The sequence below is a fragment of the Saimiri boliviensis genome, chromosome 1 (assembly GCF_048565385.1).
Source record: "Saimiri boliviensis isolate mSaiBol1 chromosome 1, mSaiBol1.pri, whole genome shotgun sequence".
NCBI classification, from domain to species: Eukaryota; Metazoa; Chordata; class Mammalia; order Primates; family Cebidae; genus Saimiri; species Saimiri boliviensis.
In genome coordinates, this window is record NC_133449.1 from 38,530,178 (window position 1) to 38,551,720 (window position 21,543).

The 21,543-nt window shown below is 40.5% G+C and overlaps 1 protein-coding gene across 3 annotated transcripts in view; it reads left to right on the forward strand.

The window, feature by feature from the left end:
* The window catches only part of ARHGEF33 (Rho guanine nucleotide exchange factor 33), a 141,903-nt gene that overhangs the window by 45,704 nt on the left and 74,656 nt on the right, over positions 1-21,543 (forward strand). For all 3 annotated transcript variants that reach the window (XM_074396251.1, XM_039462414.2, XM_074396260.1), the window contains exons 6-11: positions 4,951-5,115; positions 5,435-5,556; positions 7,179-7,321; positions 11,767-11,826; positions 13,456-13,680; positions 20,145-20,274. In XM_074396251.1, the coding sequence (XP_074252352.1) occupies positions 4,951-5,115; positions 5,435-5,556; positions 7,179-7,321; positions 11,767-11,826; positions 13,456-13,680; positions 20,145-20,274 (845 nt within the window). The remainder of the gene's footprint in view (positions 1-4,950; positions 5,116-5,434; positions 5,557-7,178; positions 7,322-11,766; positions 11,827-13,455; positions 13,681-20,144; positions 20,275-21,543) is intronic.

Consider the following 21,543-nt stretch of genomic DNA (forward strand, 5'->3'; position numbering starts at 1 on the left):
GGTGGTGTCATTTTACCCTTTATTACTTCATTTTGCATATGGATTATAAAAATTACTATCCCATTAACATAAGAAGGGGATCCCATAATTAAGGCAACAGACATAGTAACTGCACAATTTAGTGCTAGCCCAACATTCACACTAATGATTTGAACTCCAACTGTTTTAAACTCACTTGTAGCCTTAGGAATGTAAACACTGTGGCTTCTTCTATTTCTATTGTTTCATGTATTTTATTATTCAAGATACGTTTTTCCAAATCTACTAATTTAGGACATTACATATCATATATAACATTTCCAAGAATATACAGACATATTACCATAACTTTTCAAATCATCTGGTCAAATATAACTTGTATAGTTATTAATTAGTTGAACAGATTGCCTCCCTGTGATATGGTAGCTTTCCCTTTGGGTCAAATAGTACTAACATCTTTGACCCACAGGAAGTTCATACTTAGGAATTTATTCTAAGGACATAATTAGAAATATATACAAAACTTTAAAACAAAAACATAATTTGCAGCATGAGTTATAACATTGAAAAATTACAAGCAACATACACTTCCAACAAAAGTGAATGGGTAGGTAAAGTATGGCAAATTCATAGGATGGAATATTATGTAACCATCAAAAGTAGACATTCAGAAAAATTTTGAAGGCTATTGTAAGTGCCTTATTGGAATATTAGGAGGAAAAAAAGAGAGGTAGAATCAAATGTATCTGCAGTGTAATTTCAGACAATATAAATATCTGCATTTATATGCATAGAACAAAATAGAAGGAAATGTGAGGGTTAATGGTAACACTGAAATAATGAAATTTGGGATGATTCTATTTGGCGATTCTCTTTTTTCTTCTTTATTTTTCTCTGTAATGAAAATAATTTGTAAAAGAAGTGATGTGCCAAAAGGACCTCTAATTGAAACACTTGGGAATCAGTCCTACAGTAATAGGTTTCATCATCAAAACTGCCATTGAAAGTTTTTTAGGATTTGTAAATCCTGATTGAGCCTCAGTCTCTTTTTGCCGTTGAGGAATGTTCTTCTGATACCAGAGAAGTTAACTCTTCTAGGCCTGTAATGTATCCAGGGATCAATAAGAGAAATTTCCAGCACACCAGGCTTCCTGTCAGTTTCAATAAGGCCCTGCAAGAATGACTTTAAGGGAATGTAGAGGAGTAGATTTGGGAAGTTTACTCTCAACATTCAAATTACTTGCTGCTCACTTTCTATTTTAAATCATTGCACTTCTGGGGACCAATAAAGAGCCCTACAATTGGAAGATGGAAGTTGGCAGAAAACTCATGTTGCTTCTGCAGTGACCCTGGTTTAGGGGGAAACCAGGGCAATTACCTTGGCCTCCTTGCCATCATGTATGTGCCACTGCGGAACACCTGGCTTGTGCTCTTATAGAATTGTAGGAATTGGGAGGTTTCCCAAACATCGACATTTATGACTTTGCAAGATTCCCAAGGCACAGGTCCAGTTCCCCTAATTTACCTCTTGGTAGCCTCCTGGCCTGCATAATGTGGCAAAAAGGAAGAAATGTCTATAAAACACAAGTTGAGATTTATGAAAATTAAGTTTGAGGCCTGAGAGACCTTTCATGAAAAAAAAAATTGGAAGACACTGACTAAAATTCATCTTAAGAAGAGTTAAGAAGCCAAGAAAAGAAAGAAAATTGAGACTCAGAAATTAAGAGCAGGAAATAGGAAGAATTCGGACTCCTCTCCCCTATTTATTTGAGCCTAAGATGCCCTCTGTGGTACCGTAGGCTTCGAAGTACAAGTCTTCCCTGAACCTACCTCCAGCGGGAGCCCGCCTCCAGCGGCAGGATGGAGGGATCATAACCTCTCTAGAGCAGCTTCATGAAAAAATCAACGAGATGAGGAACGTGTTCAACTCGCTGGAGAACAAGGTAGACACCCGTTTCTAATCCTTGGGGTGGGCTGTGGGCTGTCAAAAAAGAAGCTGAAGAGAGAGCCGAGAAAAGATGTTAAGACGGTGTCTTCACAGTATTTATTGTTCACAAGGGAGTGGTCAGGTTGGTAGCTGAAAAGCACTCTATAGGGGCTGAAGATATTAGGATCCCTCAGCATCTTAAAACGACATGTTAGTCACGGTCTCTGTGGTGCAATTGGTTAGCGTCTTTGGCTGTTAACTAAAATGACATGTTGTATCAGGTGTGTGTCCTCCTGACGGCTTCCTTCCCTCACTGATCAGTGCTGTAAAGCTGTTTTCAAAGCAGTAGCAAGACTTCAGTAGCAGGTACCCATGGAGCTCAGAGTAATATGTTGGTAGGAAATGGGCACATGATTCAAAAATAGCTTTCAAAGACCCAGAGTACCTATGTCGCCTGGCTGTTAGGGGAAAATTTTAATAATTTTTTGAGAGCTGGGGTTCTGCAGGGAAGGAAAGGTCCTTTTCCTAGGAGTTTGTTGCTGCGTTTTGGTCTCTGCAAAAAACTCTGCCTAGGAGAGCAAGATAATGAAACCTATTTCTGTTGGATAGTGTTTTCTTTTTTTTTTTTTCCCAATCAGGAAATCTAAATGAATGTCACTAAGATGAATGTCAGCTTTTCTTCTTCCAATTTTAAAACTTGCATACATTTTTGATTTGATGTTACATAGCTATCAATTTTTTTTTTCTTACAGAATATACATTTGTATAATGAAAAATTATCAGATCAGAAAGTGGTTGATCTGGTGATTTAATCCACCATGATGACTAAATTAGGACATGTGCCAAAATCCATTGCAAAGATTAATTACAATTTAAAATGATTGAAATGAAAAATAGATTGTTCATGATGTTTCCCAGCCTTCTAGCCCCAAACACTTGACAGTTCCTGCTTTTTTGCTCAAAATGATCTCTCTGGTTCCTCTTATTTCTCCCTACTCCCAGCAATCCTTTGTAAGGCACAATGAACCACAAAATCCTACATTTTTATTTTTTATTATTTTTATTTTTTTTTATTTATTTTTTTTGAGATGGAGTTTCGCTCATTACCCAGGCTGGAGTGCAATGGCACAATCTCGGCTCACCGCAACCTCCGCCTCCTGGGCTCAGGCAATTCTCCTGCCTCAGCCTCCTGAGTAGCTGGGATTACAGGCACGCGCCACCATGCCCAGCTAATTTTTTGTATTTTTAGTAGTGATGGGGTTTCACTATGTTGACCAGGACGGTCTTGATCTCTTGACCTCGTGATCCACCCGCCTCAGCCTCCCAAGGTGCTGGGATTACAGGCTTGAGCCACCGCACCCGGCAAAATCCTACATTTTTAAAATGTGATACAGGAGACACTGTAGAGTGGGAGGTGCCTTTGTAGGTGGAAACCATGTGGATGACCTGATTCTGAAAATGTTCAGAAATATACATTCAGAGAAACTTTGTGAAGGTATCTGGACTTTAGTTTTCATTCCTTTAAAAGAAAAATATTTGAGGCCAGGCATGGTGGCTCATGCCTGCAATCTCAGCACTTTGGGAGGCCAAGGAGGGTGGGTCATTTGAGGTCAGGTGTTCAAAACCAGGCTGACCAACATGGTGAAACCTCATCTCTATTAAAAATATGAAACTTAGCTGGGCATGGTGGTGCATGCCTGTAGTCCCAGCTACTTGGGAGGCTGAGGCAGGAGAATCACTTGAACCTGGGAGGCAGAGGTTGTAATGAGCTGAGATCACGCCACTGCACTCCAGCCTGGGTGATGGAGCAAGACCCTGTCTCAAAACAAAACAAAACAACAACAACAACAAAAAACTTGATCATAGAATAAGCCTTCTAAATGATTCTGTTTTAAAGAGACATGTGGAGCTAAGAGTGCCTCTAACTAGCAGAGTGTAAGATCATAAATGTCAAGAAAGTAATGTTATCTTATTGTTATTTTTAACTTACTGTCTGTTGAAAATGTTTTCATTTGTTCAATAAATAAAACTGAACTTTAGAAGTGCTTCATTTTCTCCACATTTCTGTTTGTGCTTAACTTTTTGATTTGCCACCTAAAGGGGGAGAAGAATGAACATTTCTTGAACATCTGTGTACCAAGTATGTGCTGTGGTAGGCAGCTTACCTACATTTATGCTTTTAATTTTCAAGACAGCCCTGTGAAATAGATATTATCATACCTATTTTATGGATGAGAAAAATGCTACAACATGCCTAAGGTCTTAGTACTTTAGGACAGAACTAGGATTTGTACTCTACCTGATCCAAAATTGAACACCTCTTTCATGATGTTGGAGTTGACAACACAAGTTCAGTGTGTGAGCTCCTATATGACCAGGACTTACTGCTGAAGATGACTCAGATCACCATCAACAACATTCTGAGCTCCTACCATTTTCTATCAGATATTTCTGTGCCTTTCTTATGAGTTAAAGCCTACCGTCATTGAAAATACCATTACCTCCTTTTTCTCATGATACCGTCCAAGAGCATTTTTTTAAAAAAACCTTCTTTTCTTTCAAATAAATTCTCAGTTATGCTTGGTTGTTACTCTGTTTGTTTTTAAATTGTTTTAAGAAAACAAGAACTGAATTTCCTTACTTCTTATAATAACCAGAGATAATATGACCCATTTTCTTCTTTCACAGATTTTGAAGAGTTATTGGATCAAGATTCACATACATGTTTCTTTTCAAGTAAATCTCATTTTAATCAAAGGTGTCAGAATAAATAGAAGCTTGCAGAAGTACTTGTAAACTTAATTAATGGCTTGCTTTCTTGTCATTTTTCAAGCTTTAGCATGTGCTATGTAAAGAAGACACTCTTTTTCTTAGACGAATGGGGCCAAGGTTGTCTTAAGTTGTCCAAACTGAAGTACACTAGTAAATGAGGTCTGTAGATTTTCAGAAGCCTCATTTCTCAAACAAAAGAAAGATTCAAGGGCCAATGGTGCCACTTGTAATAATTTTCAGCAAATTGAATTAACTTTTCATGCATTATTTAGTTGCAGGCCCTAGCCTCTGAACTCAAAACTGGCTTCACAGAAGCAATGCAAGAACTGTCAAGAATTCAACATGGAGAATATGCTTTGGAAGAAAAGGTTAAGAGCTGCAGATGTTCCATGGAAGAAAAAGTGACTGAGATGAAGAATTCATTAAACTATTTCAAGGTAAGCCCCTCTTTTATTTCCTTGCTGACAAGAGAATTTTGGTTTCAGTAACAGGAGTAGAAAACTTTCCTTTTTCCATAGCAGCCAAATATAAGAATTTTTCCTCTGGGCCATTCATAATTATCATGGAAAAATACCTTTCATGTTTCCTTTTTTGGAGCTCTGTCTTAAAATTTGAGGCCACAATGGAAGTAATTTGTTTAATCTTATTCATTCATTCATTCAATAAACATGTATTAAAAGTGTGCAGTAGGCTAGATTATGTTATATACTTTTACCCCATGTGCCAGTTTAAAACACAGCAATTCTTATTTGTTAGGAAGAGCTGAGCAATGCCATGTCAATGATCCAAGCCATCACTTCCAAACAAGAAGAAATGCAACAGAAAATTGAACAGCTTCAACAGGAGAAGCGAAGAGAATCTCGAAAAGTTAAAGCCAAGTGAGTGTCTTTTAAAAATGTACCGAAGGCAAACCCGTAAGCAATGGCTTCTGCAGAGGCACCCGGAACAGCTTCCCCACTATCAGTATCTAGTTAGCTGGCCACAGTGCTTCATGGCTCAGCATTCGATGAAGCTGATAGAATTATAACATTGGCTAATACCAAAGATGGGTGGTACCTATTATGTAAAAAAAATGCATTTAATATGATATATAAAATGAAAGTGACATAAAATGGCATGAGTGCTTTGATTACAAGGGTAAAAATATGTAAAATAACAACTAGAAAGATATACTTAAAAATAATGATGGCTTTGTTAAGATAGTAGCAACATCAGTGATTTTTTTTTATTAATTTTCTAAAATATCTCTAATGCAATTATTATTTTACTTCTAGGGTTGAAAATAAATTTATGTTAAACAATGCCTGGACCAGGTTGAATCAAGTAAAGTTTCACCATTAAACATACATAATCTTTATTGTTACTTATGTGGTTTTGTTTTTCCTTTTTTCTTTTCTTTTTTTTTTTTTTTTGAGACAGAGTCTTGCTCTGTTGCCCATGCTGGGGTGTAGTAGTATGATCACAGCTCACTGCAGCCTTGAACTCCTGGGCTCAAACGATTCTCCCACCTCAATCTCCTGAGTAGCTGGAACTATAGGTGTGGCCACTATGCTAGCTAATTAAAAAAAAATTGTAGAAATGTGCAATTAAAAAAAGATTTTAGAAATATGTTTTCCCAGGCTGGTCTCAGACTCCTGGGCTCAAGTGATCCTCCTGGCTTGGCCTCCCAAAGTGGTGGGATTACAGGCATGAACCACAGTGCTCAGCCTACTTATGTGTTTTTGTTATTAACAAATTGAAAATAGAATTGTAGGAATAATATGTGTGTGACCCTGGAGAATAGGTTGTTTTCAGGAGAGGACCTGCTGCTTTCTGCTACTTCTGAGTTGCATTGCCAAGTGAATGTAAATCATCTCAAGCAAATTGTCACCACTGCAAACTCTGAAGATCCTGATGATAAGAAAGCCAGTAACAAAAAAAGAAGAATGTGGATATTATAATTAGAAGGGTGATTTGTAAATATTTGCAGTTTTTTTCTTCTCCAACTGAGGTGATGAATTAAGTTGAACCATATGAATTGCTAGTATTTGACCACTTTTAAATTTCAAAAATAGCAATTTATATCATTCAACCTAATAATTCAGACATTTTCTTGAGTTAGTCTGAACTGAATCTCCTCCTAATAGATCAGATATTAAGAACCAGAGACCACGGCCGGGCGCGGTGGCTCAAGCCTGTAATCCCAGCACTTTGGGAGGCCGAGGCGGGTGGATCACGAGGTCGAGAGATCGAGACCATCCCGGTCAACATGGTGAAACCCCGTCTCTACTAAAAATACTAAAAATTAGCTGGGCATGGTGGTGCGTGCCTGTAATCCCAGCTACTCAGGAGGCTGAGGCAGGAGAATTGCTTGAACCCAGGAGGCGGAGGTTGCGGTGAGCCGAGATCGCGCCATTGCACTCCAGCCTGGGTAACAAGAGCGAAACTCCGTCTCAAAAAAAAAAAAAAAAAAAAAAAAAAAAAGAACCAGAATAGCCTTGTCTTTATTTCTCTTTCCTAGGAAAACTCAGAAAGAAGAACACAGCTCACAGGCTGGGCCTGCACAAGCACAAGGAAGTCCTTTTCGTTCAATCAATATCCCTGAGCCTGTTCTTCCAAGTGAAGACTTTACCAACCTTTTGCCTTCTCAGGCCTATGAAAAAGGTACAGTTCACAAATCATACTGAATTAATCAAGTATTTTTCTCCTGATTCCTAGGGCTTAAGAATGGGCTTAATCCCTTCTTCATCTTTGTTAGAGGAAAATGATGTATTGCCTGGATTTTTTCCTCTTGTAACTGGAATTTAGGAGAATCCAGAGGATCTAAGAGGCCACAAGAGTTTGCCCAATTTAAATATCTTTTTTTTTAGGTGGGGGAATACTAATCTGCATATTTCTAAATTTCAACTGAATTAAAATAATTTATTGTGCAATCAATGCTATGCTAACCCGTAAGAGAGAAATGTTAGAAAAAAATCACTTACTCTAATAAGTCTTTTTTTTTTTTTTGAGTCAGAGTCACACTGTTGCCTGGGTTGGAGTGCAATGGTGGGATCTCAGCTCACTGCAAACTCTGCCTCCCAGGTTCAAGCGATTGTCCTGCCTCAGCCTTCCGAATAGCTGTGATTACAGGCACCTGCCACCACACCAGGCTAACTTTTTGCATTTTTAGTGGAGACAGAGTTTCACTATGTTGACCAGTCTGGTCTCAAACTCCTGACCTCGTGATCTGCCCACCTCAGCCTCCCAAAGTGCTGGGATTACAGGTGTGAGCCACCGTGCCCAGCCTGCCTTTTTATTTTTATTTTTATTTTTATTTTTTATCTGTTTGAGTAATTCGTTGAGAAACTGATAAGCACAACCTGGGAAAACTCACTTGATCCATCTGGGGACTGGGTTCATTGCAGGTGGCTCTATTTTCTTTCCTCTAGGACATGAACAGCTCTACATAAGAGGATGAGCGTCACTGGGAAAGAGTATAGTATACAATAGGCTTAGAAAGTAAACGTTCAGTGCCAGGTCTGGAGCAGCTAAACATGTTCACAAGATAAAAGGTTAAAAATTATTTTTACAAAGTAAACCTGTACATGTTTAGACAATGTGAAACAGTCCCCAGGGAAATAAATAATCACAGAATTTGTTGAATCTACTGAGAACAGCTGATCCAGATGATTTCAGTGCCCACATGGATTAAATGAACTATTTAGTGGCAACCCCTCCTTTCTTTCCTCCTACATAGACGTGGTCATAGTTTATTCTACTGAGTTGCTGCAGCAATTTAAGATTAATGTAAGCAGGAGGGACGGAGGGAGGGAAAACATCAGGGTAGCTTGAATGCAAAGAGAAATCAAGGGTAACAAAATCTAAGTCTGAAGAGAAAAGCAGAGGCAATTTAAAACAGGGCCACATAGATGGTGTTAAGGAACTTGGACTTTATTCTGAGAGTCATGAGGAATCAAAGAGAATCTAAGAAGGAGTGTCCAGAAAGTAGGTGGAAATTCAAAGCAGCACAGTGTCAGCCAAAAGAAGAGCATGTTTCAAGAAGGCAGGTATCAAGGGTACCAAAAACTATCAGGAAAGGTAAGGAAACCGTTTTAGTGAAGTGGTAAGGATGAAAGCCAATGTTGAAAGGGTAGAATAAACAGGAAGTAAAAAGAAGAGATGGATAGGAAGATTATATCTTCCAAAAAATTAGTTTTCCATGTTCTCAAGGAAGAATGTCAGGAACGGGGAGGCTGAACATCTTGAGAGTGTCTTGTGTGGGGAAAGCAACCCAAAGGTAAGGTGTGCTTGGGCCTGCAAAATGACATTTCCAACTGACAAGTTATACAATTGTAAGACACATAAATGAAGTTTTTGTATCAGGGCTCACCTAAAGGGGTTGCCTTCTCAGAAGGGGAGGTCAGCTCTTTGTGGTAAGCAGCCCCAGATGGCTCCAATTATCCCCACCCCTTAGCATTCACGTCCTCACGTAATCCTTTCCCTCAGGTAAAGGCTAGATTTACTGATTAGCCTCTAATGAATAGAATATGGCAGAAAAGATGGACTACCATTTCTAAGATTAGGTTATGAAAAGACTGTGGTCTGGGCACGGTGGCTCACTCCTGTAATCCCAGCACTTTGGGAGGTTGAGGTGAATAGATCACTTGAGGTCAGGAGTTCAAGACCAGCATGGCAAAACCCTGTCTCTACTAAAAATACAAAAATCAGCCAGGTATGGAGGTGGGTTCCTGCAATCCCAGCAACTTAGGAGACTGAGCCTGGAGAATCGTTTGAACCCAGGAGGTGGAGGTTGTGGTGAGCCAAGATTGTGCCATTATACTCCAGTCTGGATGGCAAGAGTGAAACTCTGTTTCAAAAAAAAAAAAGAAAAGAAAAGAAAACTAGCAACAACCAAAAAAACCCACTGAGGCTTCCGTATTGAGCATTCTTTTAGAACACTTGCCCTGGGAGAGGCTAGCTGCCAAATTGTAAGGCAGCAACTTGGAGAGTCCCATGTTACAGAAACTGGAGCCTGCCAATAACCATGTGAATAAGCTTGGATATAGATGCCCCTGAGTAGAGCGTTCACATGAGATGACAACCATAGCCAACACCTTGATTACAGCCTTAATGAGAGACCTTGAGCCAGAGGCACTCAGCCAAGCTGTGCACAGATTCCTGACTCAGAGAAACTGAACCGTGAATAGTTGCTATTTTAAGCTACTGAATTTTGGGACGATAGATAACAGTTGTACTATTTTATCATTAACAGTGGATAAGCCAAGACTTTCTGAATGTTTGGTTCTTGAACCTTGAGTTTTAACACAAGCTGCCAAGTACGTGCAGAATGTCTTACCAATTCACTAAAACGGTTTCCTTACCTTTCCTGATAGTTTTTGGTACCCTTGATACCTGCCTTCTTGAAACATGCTCTTCTTTTGGCTGACACTGTGCTGCTTTGAATTTCCACCTACTTTCTGGACACTCCTTCTTAGATTCTCTTTGATTCCTCATGACTCTCAGAATAAAGTCCAAGTTCCTTAACACCATCTATGTGGCCCTGTTTTAAATTGCCTCTGCTTTTCTCTTCAGACTTAGATTTTGTTACCCTTGACTTCTCTCTGCATTCAAGCTATCCTGATGTTTTCCCTCCCTCCGTCCCTCCTGCTTCTCTCCCTCCCTCCATCCCGGGCACTGTTCTAGGTGGTAAGATATAGGAATGAACAAAACAACAAAAATTCCTGCCTTCATGGAGCCTTTCCTCTGAGGCAAGCAAACAATGAGCAAGATAAGTAAGATATGTGGTATGTTAGAGAGTGACAAGTTAAGAAATAAAATAAGTAAAGAGCAATTGTAATTTTAAATAGGGTGCCAGACAAAGACTGGAAGGAAGGAGAAAGTTCACTTATGGGCACCGAGGGGAAGGAAGAGAGGGAACAGCCAGTGGGTCCTGTGAGAATATAACTGACATGTTCAAGGAACACCAAGAAGAACAGCAGGGCTAGGCCAGGCGTGGTGGCTCAAGCCTGTAATCCCAGCACTTTGGGAGGCCAAGGCGGGTGGATCATGAGGTCAAGAGATCGAGACCATCCTGGTCAACATGGTGAAACCCCATCTCTACTAAAAATACAAAAATTAGCTGGGCATGGTGGCGTGTGCCTGTAATCCCAGCTACTCAGGAGGCTGAGGCAGGAGAATTGCCTGAACCCAGGAGGCGGAGGTTGCGGTGAGCTGAGATCATGCCATTGCACTCCAGCCTGGGTAACAAGAGCTAAACTCCTCCTCAAAAAAAAAAAAAAAAAAAAAAAAAAAAGAACAGCAGGGCTAAAGCAGATTGAACCAGGGAGAAAACAGGAGGTGCAGTTAAAAAAACAAAAAGAAGAAACAGCAGGCATGAGCTGGGAGCAGATATTAGAGCACTCTATGATCATTATAAGGGCTTTGGCTTTGACATTGAAATGGGATGCTATTGGAGGGCTAACCAGAGAAGTGACAGGTTTACCCCCCCCTTTTTTTTTTTAAGACAGGGTCTTGCTCTGTCACCCAGGCTGGAGTGCAGTGGCGCAGTCTTGGCTCACTGCAGCCTCAACCTCTTGAGCTCGAGCAATCTTCCTATTTTAGTCTCCTGAGTAGCTGGGACCACATGTGCACATCACCATGCCTCGCTGATTTCTGTGGTTTGGAGGTGGGGGGTGAGACGGGGTTTTTGTCTTGTTGCCCAGGCTGGCTTACATTTTCACATGTATCATTTTACATTTTAACAGTATCATTCTGTCTCTTTTTATTATTACCATCATACCACTGCCACCACCATGATAGTCAAACAACTATTTAACTCTTACAATATGCCAGGTAGTACTTCAAGCAGTTTACAAATACTAACTTATTTATTTCTTATTGTAATCCTTGAGGTAAGTACCGCTATTATATCTTTTTACTGCTGCGAAAATAGCACTTGCCATACTATACTGTAATTTCTTTCTTTCTTTTTTTTTTTTTTTTACTGCTCTGCCTCCCCCATAAAACTGTAGAATCTCTGAGTCTGCCCTGAGTGCCTGGCTTATGAAAGGTGCTTAAGTCCATGTTAGTAGAATGAACGCTGAATGAATGCTTTCCTTTCTCTGCAGCCCAGGAGTCCAGATCTGTTCATGTAGGAGACAGTAATGTGAAGGGAATGATGGGTCCTGGTAAGTGGCTTTTCTCTTAGTTTTCTTTTTTTCCAGCAATTCCATTCTTCACCTCTTCTACCTTCCCTGCTTCCACTTCCTCAGTTTCAAAACAGGCATGAAAGAACTCACAAAAGAGAAAGTTGCAAAGTTACAAAGATTCTAAGATGTGTGCTAGAGCAGGTAGGTGACTCGTTTAAACCCAAGGAGAGAGAAGGGCTAGGAAAGCTTGAGTCAAAACCAGTATGCTTCCTTCTTTCTGGTTTACTTCAATGGCTAATGAATTCACACTTGGCAGAAACTTCAGGTAAATGTGGCATGACATTAATTTTCCGTGGATCACATGCTGTGTAATTGAATTCAAAAGTTATTTACTTTTACATCTGTGTAGTGCAGGTAATAAAGACTAAATAATATAAAAGAAACAAAAGAAGAGAAAAGACAACAAAATTTTAAAAAGGATTTATTTAATTTTCTTAACGACAATTTGGCGGAATTTTGTAAATTATTTCATCTTCCCTTTCTCCTTCCTTTCTAGCATTAGGGTCAAGGAGAAAACGGCCGAAGAAGACATTGTTTTTGGCACCCTTCCGCCTCGTCTTTCTGTATTCTCTTCCCAGGAGTGCTCCAGCGCCTGGTGTGCTCACCTGAGAGGAAGCAGATAGAAGGAGTCAATACATATTACTATAAATTAGCTATACTATTTGATAAATTCATTTTTCAAAACTCCTTATTTAGTAAAGACTATGTATAAAACATGGAGGATGTATAGACCAGAAACAGAGGGGACCCCATGCAGCTTCGGACACTTTTAATCCTTAATTGGCATATTTAATCCTCAAGGGATAGCTGTACCCAAACAGAGGCAGATTCATTAAGAGTTAGTAACCAAGGCTGGGTGCAGTGGCTGACCCCTATAATCCCAGCACTTTGGGAGGCCAAGGTGGGTGGATCACCTGAGGTCATGAGTTTAAGATCAACCTGATCAACATGGAGAAACCCCATCTTTACTAAAAATACAAAATTAGCCAGGTATGGTGGTGCATGCCTGTAACCCAGCTACTTGGGAGGCTGAGGCAGGAGAATTGCTAGAACCTGGGATGTGGAGGTTGCGGTGAGCCGATATTATGCCATTGCTCTCCAGCCTGGGCAATAAGAGCGGAAACTCAGTCAAAAAAAAAAAAAAAAAAAAAAAAAAAGAGTAACAGGGCTGGGTGTGGTGGCTCACTCCTGTAATCCCAGCACTTTGAGAGGCTGAGGCAGGTGGATCTCCTGAGGTCAGGAGTTCAAAACAGCCTAGCCAAAAATCCTCGTCTCTACTAAAAATATGGAAATGAGCTGAGTTTTAATAAAACCTCGGCTCTATTAAAAATACAGAAATTAGCTGGGTTTTAGTAAAACCTTGGCTCTGCTAAAAATAAAGAAATTAGCTGGGTGTGGTTGCACATGCCTGTAATCTCAGCTACTTGGGTGACTGAGACAGGATAATCACTTGAACCTGGGAGGCAGAGGTTGCAGTGAGCCGAGATCACGCCATTGCACTCCAGCCTGGGCAACAAATGTGAAATTTAGTCTCAAAAAAAAGAAAAGTAACAAACATAATTTTAAAAAAGATTTTGATAGCAGGTTTGTTTGTTTCCACAACACCAGGAGTGAACCCAACAACTCCAGAAGCAGAAGAAAACCTCAAGTCTTGCCTCTCAGCTGAGATCCAGCCCAAGGGCCATCTCCCATCTGGCATGTGGAGGCAGCCTAAGGATGGTAAAGAATGGGGTGAAGAATACGTCACCAAAGACCACCCGGATAAACTCAAGGAGGCCAGCCAGGGTAGACACAGCTCCTTGGAAAATGTTTTATGTGAAACCTCCTTAGCTGGTAAGTTCCAAGGGGAATGCAGGCTGATAGTTTAAAGAACGGGATGTACCAGAGCTTTGAACCCTAAGGAGAGAATCCTTACAGTTTAGATTCAGTGGACTCATGAGGCCACCTAGTTCCTGGTTTCCTTTTCAGATGAACTAAAGCCTATAGAGGTAAAGGGACTCACCAGCACTTGGCCAGTGACTACCACCTTGATTCTGAGTGTTCATGACACTTAGTAATGTAGTGCTGTGGTGGGAGTTGGGGGAGGCATGAGGCTGGTGGAGAAGAAGGCAGAACTGTTTAGCCAATGATGTGGAATCTTCTGTAAACAGACCCTTCATCAGTAGTCTACCACCAAAACATCACACCTGCAACAGGGCCTGTCCTCCCTCCTTTTTCCTTCCTTCCTTCCCTTCATATCATAAATCACTGCTGAACAATTACTGTGTCAGACAACGGCATTTCCTCCTGGCTATTTGGGGGGAGGTAATTTTTTAAAAATTATTTTGAATTTTTAAAATCAGCCGGGCGCGGTGGCTCAAGCCTGTAATCCCAGCACTTTGGGAGGCCGAGGCGGGTGGATCACGAGGTCAAGAGATCGAGACCATCCTGGTCAACATGGTGAAACCCCGTCTCTACTAAAAATACAAAAAATTAGCTGGGCATGGTGGCGCATGCCTGTAATCCCAGCTACTCAGGAGGCTGAGGCAGGAGAATTGCCTGAACCCAGGAGGCGGAGGTTGCGGTGAGCCGAGATCGCGCCATTGCACTCCGGCCTGGGCAACAAGAGCCAAACTCCGTCTAAAAAAAAAAAAAAAAAAAAAGAATTTTTAAAATCAAATCCATGAAAAGTCAAATAGTATTAAAAGGTTTGTTGTGAAAAAGAGTGGCAACAACTTTAAACTCTTTTGACAGTTTTTTCTGGCACTTGCTTCCATGATTTCTTTTGGAGGCACAGGGGAGGAAGAATGGCAGGCGCAGGCTGGGTACACAGTCCTCCTCTGCTTCTGTGTTTAAAAAAAATTGTTTAGCCAGGCATGGTGGCTGTACATCTGTAATCCCAGCACTTTGGGAGGATCCACTGGACCCAGGAGTTGGAGCCAGCCTGGGCAACATAGTGAGACCCCTGTCTCTACAAAAAATAAAAAACCAAATTAGCTGGGTTCATGGCATGTGCCTGTGGTCCCAGCAACATGGGAGTCCAAGGTAGGAGGATCACTTGAGCTCAGGAGGTAGAGGCTGCATTGAGCTGTGATACTGCCTTTGCACTCCCCAGCCTAGGCAACAGAATAAGACCCTAGCTCAAAAAAAAAAAAGTTTTATACTACTTTTTTTCTTAACTAATATTTTATTGAGGGTTAATTTACATAGAGTAAAATTCACAGAGCTTACAGTTAAGCTGATAGACGTTTTACATGTGTAAATCCCCTGTGGTCAGCACCTGGATCAAGATATACAATATTTCTGTGCATGAAAGAACCCTAGAAAGTTCTTTCATGAAATTTCCAGTCAATATCCACACAGAAAACTACTATAGTGACTTCTAGTACCACAAATTAGTTTTGTCAATTCTTAAACTTCATATGAATGGAACAATACAATGTGTACTCTTTTGTGTCTTGCCTCCTTCTCCCAACATAATGTTTTAAAAAAAGATTTATGTATATTTTTGTACACAATTCATTTGGTAGTTCATTCCTTTTTATTAATCACATTGAATAAATTTATTACAATTTTAAAATCCATTCTCCTGTTGCTAGACATTTATATTGCTTCCAGTTTTGGGGCTATTATGACTAAGATGCTATGAATATATATATATTTTTTTCTTTTGAGACAGTCTTGCTCTGTCGCTGAGGCTGGAGTACAGTGGTGCAATCTCGGCTCACTGCAGCCACCACCTCCTAGGCTCAAGGGATTCTCCTACTTCAGCCTCCTGAGTAGCTGGGATTACAGGTGTGCACCACCACATCTGGCTAATTTTTGTATTTTTAGTAGAAACAGGGTTTCACCGTGTTGGCCAGGCTAGTCTCAAACTCCTGATTTCAAGTGATTCGCCTGTCTTGGAATTCCCCTCATCCCTCCCAAAGTGCTGGGATTACAGGCGTGAGCCACCGTGCCTGGCTTGCTATGAATATTCTTGTACAATTTTTATTTTGAGGGGATACGTGCCCTCATTTCTCTTGGATGTATACCTAGGAGTGAAATCTTTGGGTTGTAGGTTATGGTTATGTTTAAGAGAAAATGTCAAGCAGTTTTCTAAAGCCGTTGGATAATACTCACGTTAGCAATGTATGAGAGCCCTGTTGTTTCACATACTTTCCAATACTTGGGAAGGATGGTTAGTCCTTTCAATGTTAGCCATTCTCAGGGATGTGTACTGGTATCATACTGTCGTTTTAATTTGCACTTCCCTGGGAATTATTGATATTAAGTATGTTTTTATATGCTTGGCTATTATATATCTTCTTTTATAAAGTGCCTAAGTAAGTCCATTGACCAGCTTTTTTTAAGGCAGGGTCTTGCTCTGTTGCCCAGGCTGGAGTGCAGTGGCGTGATCACAGCTCACTTCAGCCTTGATCTCCTGGGCTCAAGTGATTCTCTCTCCTCAGCCTCCCAAGTAGCTGGGACTACAGGTGTGCACCACTGCACCTAGCTACCAATTTTAAACTCTTAAAATAGCTCACGACTTTCTTGTCTTTCTAAGAAATCTTTGCTATCTCACAGTTCTGAAGATATTCTGGTATGCTTTCTTCTAAAATCTTTATAGTTTTAGTTTTCACATTTAGGTCTATGACTTATCTTGAATAAATTTTGATGTACAGTGTGAGAAAGGGGTTCAGGTTCATTTTTTTTTCCAGATGGCTATCCAGTTGTTTCAGCACCATTAGTTGAAAATATGTTTTGTTTTCCATTGTTGCATGCAGCAAATCAAGTGGTCTTATATGGGTATCTAATTCTAGACTCTCTTTTTAAAAATTCCAGTTATCAGATAATTGACATCTTGACAGTATTGAGTCTTCCATTCGAAAAACATGGTATATTTCTTCATTTATATAGCTCTTGAATTTTTCTTAGCAATATAACAGAAACTTTACTATTTACATCATCAATGTTTTTAATTTTTAATTTATTTTTATCCATTTATTTATTTATTTTTGAGGTGGAGTTTACCTTTGTTGCCCAAGCTGGCCTCAACATCCTGGGCTCACGTGATCCACCTGCTTCAGCTTCCCAAGTAGCTGGCACTACAGACACAAGCCACTAAGCCCAGCCATCTTTTTTTTTTTTTTTTGAGACAGAGTTTCGCTCTGTCACCAGGCTGGAGTGCAGTGGCATGATCTTGGCTCACTGCAACCTCTGCCTCTTGGGTTCAAGCAATTCTCCTGCCTCAGCCTCCCATGTAGCTGGGACAACAGGCATACGCCACCATGCCCAGCTAATTTTTGTATTTTTAGTAGAGTTGGGGTTTCACCATGTTGGCCAGATGGTCTCAATCTCTTGACCTCGTAATCCGCCTGCCTTGGCCTCCCATAGTGCTGTGATTACAGGCGTGAGCCACTGTGCCCGGCTCATCCTTTTTTTTTTTTTTAACAAGCATTTGCCTCCATCAGCCTATCCTGCTTTAACCCAGTGTACTGCCGTCATCCTGGGACTTTCCAGTCTTCTTAAGAATTCCCGTCATCTACAGTGTGAACTGCTCCCAAAAAACAACACACACACAAAATTTTTTTTAAAAAAGAATTCCCTTAATCTTTCTCCTCTTTTTGATTCCTGTTTGCTTGTTATTGATTTTTTTTTCCATCTTCTGTATCCTTGGTTTCTTGGTTTACTCCTGGTTTTGGGGGAACACATTGTCCAGTAGCTTCCACATATGTGATCGCTTGGTGGGTCCTTCTTGCCTGGCTTGCTGTGCAGGTGGCGCTGCTTTACTGAGACTGCTGTATTGCAATAGAGAAAGAGTTGAATAAACATACAGACAGCTAAGCAGCAGATGGGAGTTTATTACTCAAATCAATCTCCCTGAAAATTCAAAGGCTGAATTTGGTGGGCAGAGGGATAGGGAAAGGGTGCTGCTGATTGGTTGGGGATGAAATTATAGGAATCTGGTCCTCAGATGCCGAGTCAGCCTGTGGGTGAGGGCCACAAGACTGGTTGAGTCACTGGTTGTGGATCCAGGTGGAGTGAGTCAGCTTCCAGAAGTGGAAAAGTCTGGAAAGATGTCTCAAAAGACCAATCTTAGTTTCTACAGTAGTGATATTATCTATAGCAATAACCAGGGAAGTTACAAATCTTGTGACCTCCAGAACAATGGCTGATTATCATTTAACTATGCCTATACATCTTAGCATAATTCATCATATGAATTCATAATTCATAATACTCACCTTTTGGCCTTTCATTGGTTTTTCAAAGATAGTGGGTACCAAATTGGAGGGCATGGGGTTAGTTTTGGAAAGGGCTGTTATCATCCTTGCTTTAAGTTAAACTATGAACAAAATTGCTCTCAAAAGCTCAGCCTATGCCCAGGAATGAACAAGGGCAGCTTGAGGTTAGACACAAGATAGAGTCAACTATGTCAGATTTCCCTTGCTGTCATAATTTTGCAAAAATGGTTTTACATACTTGATTAATAATTTGGCCAAATATTAAATATTTTTCCTCATAATTTTGAAGCAACTGTTCCATTGTCCTTCAGCTTCTAATTTTGCTAGCAGGAAGTCCAGTGCCATTCTGATACTCAGTTTTTTGTATGTTACCTGATTTTTCTATCTGGTAACTTTTAGGATCTTCTTTTTATCCATGGTGTGCTGAAGTTTCACAGTGATGTGATATGTCTTAGAATGATGTGAGTCTTTTTCATTAAATTTGCTGGGCATAAGGGCCCTTTTCTCTGGAAACACATGTCCTCAGATTTTTTTTCCCCCTGTTACTAATTTGATAATATCTTCTCATCCATTTTCTTTCTTTTTTCTGAAAAAGAAATCCGATGTTGGATCTCTTGGACTGATTTTCCAACTGCCATCTTTTGCTCTTCTACTTTTCTTCAATACATCTCTTTCTTATTTTTTTTTTAAGCAGGGAAATTTCTTTTACTTCATCTTCTACTCTTTTAATTTTTTCTATCTTTTAAGCGATGTTTAAAAGTTTCTCCTTTTAAAAAATTATTTTCTCTTTTTAAAACTAGCATCCTGTAATTGTTAAATGGCTGGAATATGTTTCTTGTATCTCTTTGAGAATATGAATTGTAAGATTAAAAGTTTTTATTCTTTTGTATCCTGCATTGTCTCTGTTTCTTTAGGGTACTCCCTCCTTATAAAAAATATAAGTATATATTCTTTTTTCCTCTCTTTCTTTTGTAGTATAAGCTTTATTCAAAAGCATGAGCATCCTTAGCTAAATATATGTAAGAAAGAGTTCCTAGAAAAACCCTGGAATGTATTGACCAGGCTTGCAAATCAGTGGGTTTCATTATAGACAGGCTAATCAGATGGCAAATTAACTTTTTGATAGTTGACCTCTTTTTCCTTTTTGAGATGGAGTCTTGCTCTGTTGCCCAGGCTGGAATGCAGTGGCACCATCTCAGCTCACTGCAACCTCTGCCTCCAAGCAATCCTCCTTCCTCAGCCTCCTGAGTAGCTGAGATTACAGGTGTGCGCCACCACGTCTGGCTAATTTTTGTATTTTTAGTAGAGATGCAGTTTTGCTGTGTTAGCCAGGCTGATCTTGAACTCCTGACCTCAGGCGATCCACCCACTTTGGCCTCCCAGAGTGCTGAGATTACAGGCATGAGCCACCTTGCCTGGCAGATAGCTGACCTCTTTATTTCAGTGTCGGTGGATTTTTTTCCTTGGGCAGTTCAGTTTCTCAAGTGGAAGACCCTCCAATCTCCTGCCTGAAGAGTTTAAACCTGGCTGCTGGCACTCTAGATCTGCAGGGGAAGGAGGCTGAGGGAAGTCTCACTGTTCAGTGTGAAGCCTTCCCTGAGCCCTTTTGTTTTCATTTTAGCATCTCAACTCTACTATGTTTAAAGTCTTTAGCCCAGATCCCAGAAGCCAGGACTTCTCTAGTTTCATTTTTCTTCTTTGCCATGGGGAGGAAGTGAGGAAGTCATCTGGCATGGGGGTGAGGATCTGGAGGTTCAATTGCCTCCTGTGTAGACTTTCAACAATTGCTCCTGCTCTCAGCATTGCCCCTTATTTGCACTTTCTATGTTGCCCCTGATGTCTCCAATCCTTGAGCCTTCTGGCTGCTTCTCAGCAGATTTTTCATCTGCAGATGGGGACACCAAGACTTTGTGCCCTTTGCTCTGCTGAATGAATTACTGTGCCTCTATTCTGCTTTCTACCTTTCAAAAACTTGCAGATGGTCCTTTTTATTGCTTTCAATATCCTTTTATCGCTTTTTATTGCTTGCATTTAATAGGATTTTAGGAAGAAATGGTTAATATCAAGTCCCTCTTTGGTTTATTTCTAAAGCTAAAAGACAGACTGTGGCCCTGGAACTGCTTGAATCTGAAAGAAAATATGTCATTAACATCTCTCTGATCTTGAAGATAAAAGCCACATTCCAGGGGTCTGATGGAAAGAGGAATTCCAAAGAGAGAAGGTATCCATGCACTCATTGCCTTTGCTTTTCAGAGTGATTAGGATTTAAGGTAAGTGGTTTATTGTTTCCACTTTGGGATGTCTGGGGCCTATAAAGAGTTCCAGAAACAGTCTTTGAAAAGAGAAGAGGCAGTGATAGCAGGTATCTCAGCTTACTTGGTGCTGCTATAACAGAATATCACAGACTGGATAACTTACAATGAACAGAAATTTATTCTCTCACAGTTCTGGAGACTGGGAAGTCTAAGATCAAAGTGCCTGCAGATTCAATCGCTGGCTCCAAGATGGCACTTTATTGTCGTGTCCTCCAGAGAGGAGGAATGTTGTAGCCTCATGTGGCAGAAGAGCAGGAGAGAGCAGGAGAGCCCACTCCCTCAAGCACCTTTTGTAGTGGCAATAATCCATTCATTGGGTGGAGTTCTCAGACCTAAACACCCACTATGGGCCCCACCTCCTAGTTCTGTTGCATTGGGGGTTAAGTTTCCAGCACATGAATTTTGGGGCACACATTTAGATCATAGCAATAGGGAACCCCTGGCAAGCCTTAAACTTAGATTTTCATTAAGGTAAGAAAATGAGTGTACTCTGCTGGGCCTTCAGTGTCTCTAACATGCCTTTTAAAAACTTTAAGGGGGAACAAATGCTACAGTGAGGGAAGCATTGCTCTCTGTTACCATCTGCATGGGGTCTCCATAGGTCACAGATCTCTTAGAAGCACAAGGGAATGAATGTGTGGAAAACTTAAGCACTCAGTGGCCATTAGAGAAATGACACAGGGCTGATACAACTCTGGACCTGGGCTTTTCTTATTATCATGTGGGTGATCTCATAGCACTGGGTAATGCACACTGGCACACACAGGGTCTGCCACCTGTTGTAACAACACGCTTTCCCAATGTTACAGCACTCCTCCACCTATATCTGTTCCTAGTCTTTAGATTTTTTTTCTGTTTCCTTCTCTGTTCGGAGAAAGCAGGAAGGAGGAAAGTGAGACTTGGTTAAAAAGATTAATGTAATGAATATGTAATAATCCAGAAAAATTGAGGAAAGGCCAATTCAAAGGAATGAGAAATCTGGATTATAGACCGCTATGAACATATGTGGCACTATTACTTTAAACATTCCATTGGGCAATATACACTGGTGGTTCGTAAATTCTGAATCTACCCAGGGAAGCCCCTAATTATATTTTCCGACTCCTTACCATCCCCCCGAATCCACTGGACTTGGTGGCTGCCAACAGTACACTCAGTCACCCAAACACACTGCT